This window comes from Hippocampus comes, unplaced genomic scaffold, assembly GCF_001891065.2.
Source record: "Hippocampus comes isolate QL1 unplaced genomic scaffold, H_comes_QL1_v1.1 scaffold132, whole genome shotgun sequence".
Taxonomy (NCBI): Eukaryota; Metazoa; Chordata; class Actinopteri; order Syngnathiformes; family Syngnathidae; genus Hippocampus; species Hippocampus comes.
The window spans coordinates 4,756,828-4,759,275 of NW_017805467.1; the positions used below are offsets into that span (position 1 = coordinate 4,756,828).

General features: G+C 37.9%; 1 protein-coding gene across 3 annotated transcripts in view; it reads left to right on the forward strand.

The window, feature by feature from the left end:
* The window catches only part of jak1 (Janus kinase 1), a 48,429-nt gene that overhangs the window by 34,100 nt on the left and 11,881 nt on the right, over positions 1–2,448 (forward strand). For all 3 annotated transcript variants that reach the window (XM_019875176.1, XM_019875177.1, XM_019875175.1), the window contains one exon: positions 1,258–1,367. In XM_019875176.1, the coding sequence (XP_019730735.1) occupies positions 1,258–1,367 (110 nt within the window). The remainder of the gene's footprint in view (positions 1–1,257; positions 1,368–2,448) is intronic.

A 2,448-nucleotide genomic window follows, 5' to 3' on the forward strand; every position in this document is an offset into this window, starting at 1 on the left:
ATTTTATTTTTTTCGGAATTTTCAGGAAAGTCCACTTTCATCTCTGCAGTTCTTAAACATTCTGGGTCTAACCATTTATTTTCGGGATGGAATCATATGAACTTGGTTTTTTTTTTTTTTTTTTTAATTTCACATCTTGTTACTGTTTTTCACCTTAACTATGAGTTACTCAAAGGGCTATTTTTAACCAGCATTATTCACAAGAGCTTGATTTTTGATACCTTGAGAAAATACAATAATGCTGCAGGTATGTTGCTGAACACCAGGGGCATGCAGAGGATGGTGGGCGGTGCGTCCTGGAGGGGTATTCACAGCCCCCCCAAACTCCAGAGGGAGCCCACTGCACCAGGAGTTACTGTGGATCGTTGCATGCATCGTCTCTTGCTGCATTGGGGGGCTTTATGCTCATTGATTGACTGACTGGCTGGCTGACAGACAGACAGAGACACAAAGACATACAGTCACACACATGTAATCTTATTTTCAGGTCCAATTTCACAAATTTACTTTGCATCTCCATCATATACATGCAATTAACCGTACAAAACACAAACACAACATACAAACATTAAATCAGCTTAATCCCAGCTATTTTCAGTGGACCAACCCCTTCTGTACCAGCGGTTTTACTGGATTTTGGCTGCTCTTGCAAGACCCACAGAAAATTGTGTTGTCTCGCTGTACACGTATTATCATCGAACATATCTCGAGAAATATTATAGTCTCTTTGATCATCAGAAAAAAGTATATGTCTATATTTTTCTCTTCTTTAGCAATCGGCATTAGAATACTGTACAGCTAAATTTAATCAAAATCCCCTTTTCTGCTTTTTGTAAAAATCATACATTTCACGCTTAAAAAACACTATTTTTTGCTTTTATGACAGCTCAAACATTTAATGAATTATTTCCCTCTACAAAACAACATAACACAACAAAAAGGGCTTTTGATAGCAAAATAATTTGCACTGAAAAGGATTGAGCAAAATAAAATGCAGGAGTGAGTTCAGGGTGTGACCATGCATGGGTATGCATTCAAATACAGAAATATATACAATTGGAAATATTATATATTTTATTGCTGCAGTATGAAGTGAATACTTGAATTCACCTTTCTTTGCACCAACACAAGGCGGAGCTCTTTGGCTGCTGGATGACCAATCTGTAATTTCGAGAAAAATATACATTTCACACCACTGGTGTTGTTTTTGTTTTTTGTTTTTGTTTTTTCAGTCTTTTGCTTGCATGTGTGTTGCAGAGATTTCCAACTTGCTGGTGGTCACTAACGATCGAGCACCGGTACCCCAGACACCAATGCAGGAGTCCCAAGTCATTATTCATCGTATTCATAAGGAAGAAATTGAACAGGTATGCTTTTAATTCAATTCTGTCCTAATGTAATATATGTGTGTGTGTCTATATATGTGTATGTTTAATATCACTTGTTCTGCTTCAAACCCAAAATTTGATGAAATGTTTTTAACTTTGTAAGGCTTGAAAATAAAATCCTTTATTATTATTATTATTATTATTATCATTATCATTAATTATTAAATACATCTGCCCTCGAGTGACAAAGAGAATACTGATGTTGTTTATTTTATAACCACAATGTTATACATTGTTTTGGATTTTCAGGTAATTTCCAACATTTCTTTACTTCATTAGTACACAGTGATGGCAATTTTCCGCGGATACGCAGAAATCCGCCGTTTTATTTCTTAAATTGATCATTTTTGTGAATCGTCTAAATCCGTTGAGAAAATTTTAGGCGGGGTCAGGTACCTTATCGTCGAGTTTTCACGAGCTCTCCCGATCAGTCTTTCCATCTTCCGATTGTAAACAGCCCTGCGATTGGACGTGTATGATGTCTTACTTGTTGTGATTGGTCGCTATTTCGGCAAATGCAAATCACAACCAATCCGTGTTCGCCTTCCTAAAGCCCTTTCTCGCGAATGCCAAATGTTATTGAGACTCGCGACGAAGCTAAAGTGCGTCAGATAGATGCGGATCTGAAAAACACGTTTCGATGGGACTGGTTGGATAGAAAGCTGACGGTGTCCCCCGTAGGAAACAGTAAAGAGGAACCATTGTGCTTGTGTCGGATTTCGTGAAAAAGCTCGATGTCGCCGTTAAAGCTCCGTGTACAGTGTGTGACGATGTCATTCTATACGAATCGAGAGGATGGAAAGCTTTCAGAGTCACGCAACCTCGGTGAAACACCGAAAACAGACATTTCTACTGAAAAGTAACTACTCGATCTCAAGCGCTTTTCGACAGCCTGGAGCATGTGTAAAAACAAGAGGAGTTGGCTAAAAAGAGAGTGGAAAAAGACGGAGAGGACCAATAAGCTTTTAGCGCTTGCTAAAACGCTTAAAATGAAGAGAAAATAAAGTATTCTACCTCATGAAACTGTATATTGTTGTATATACTGTAAATAGACATCCAC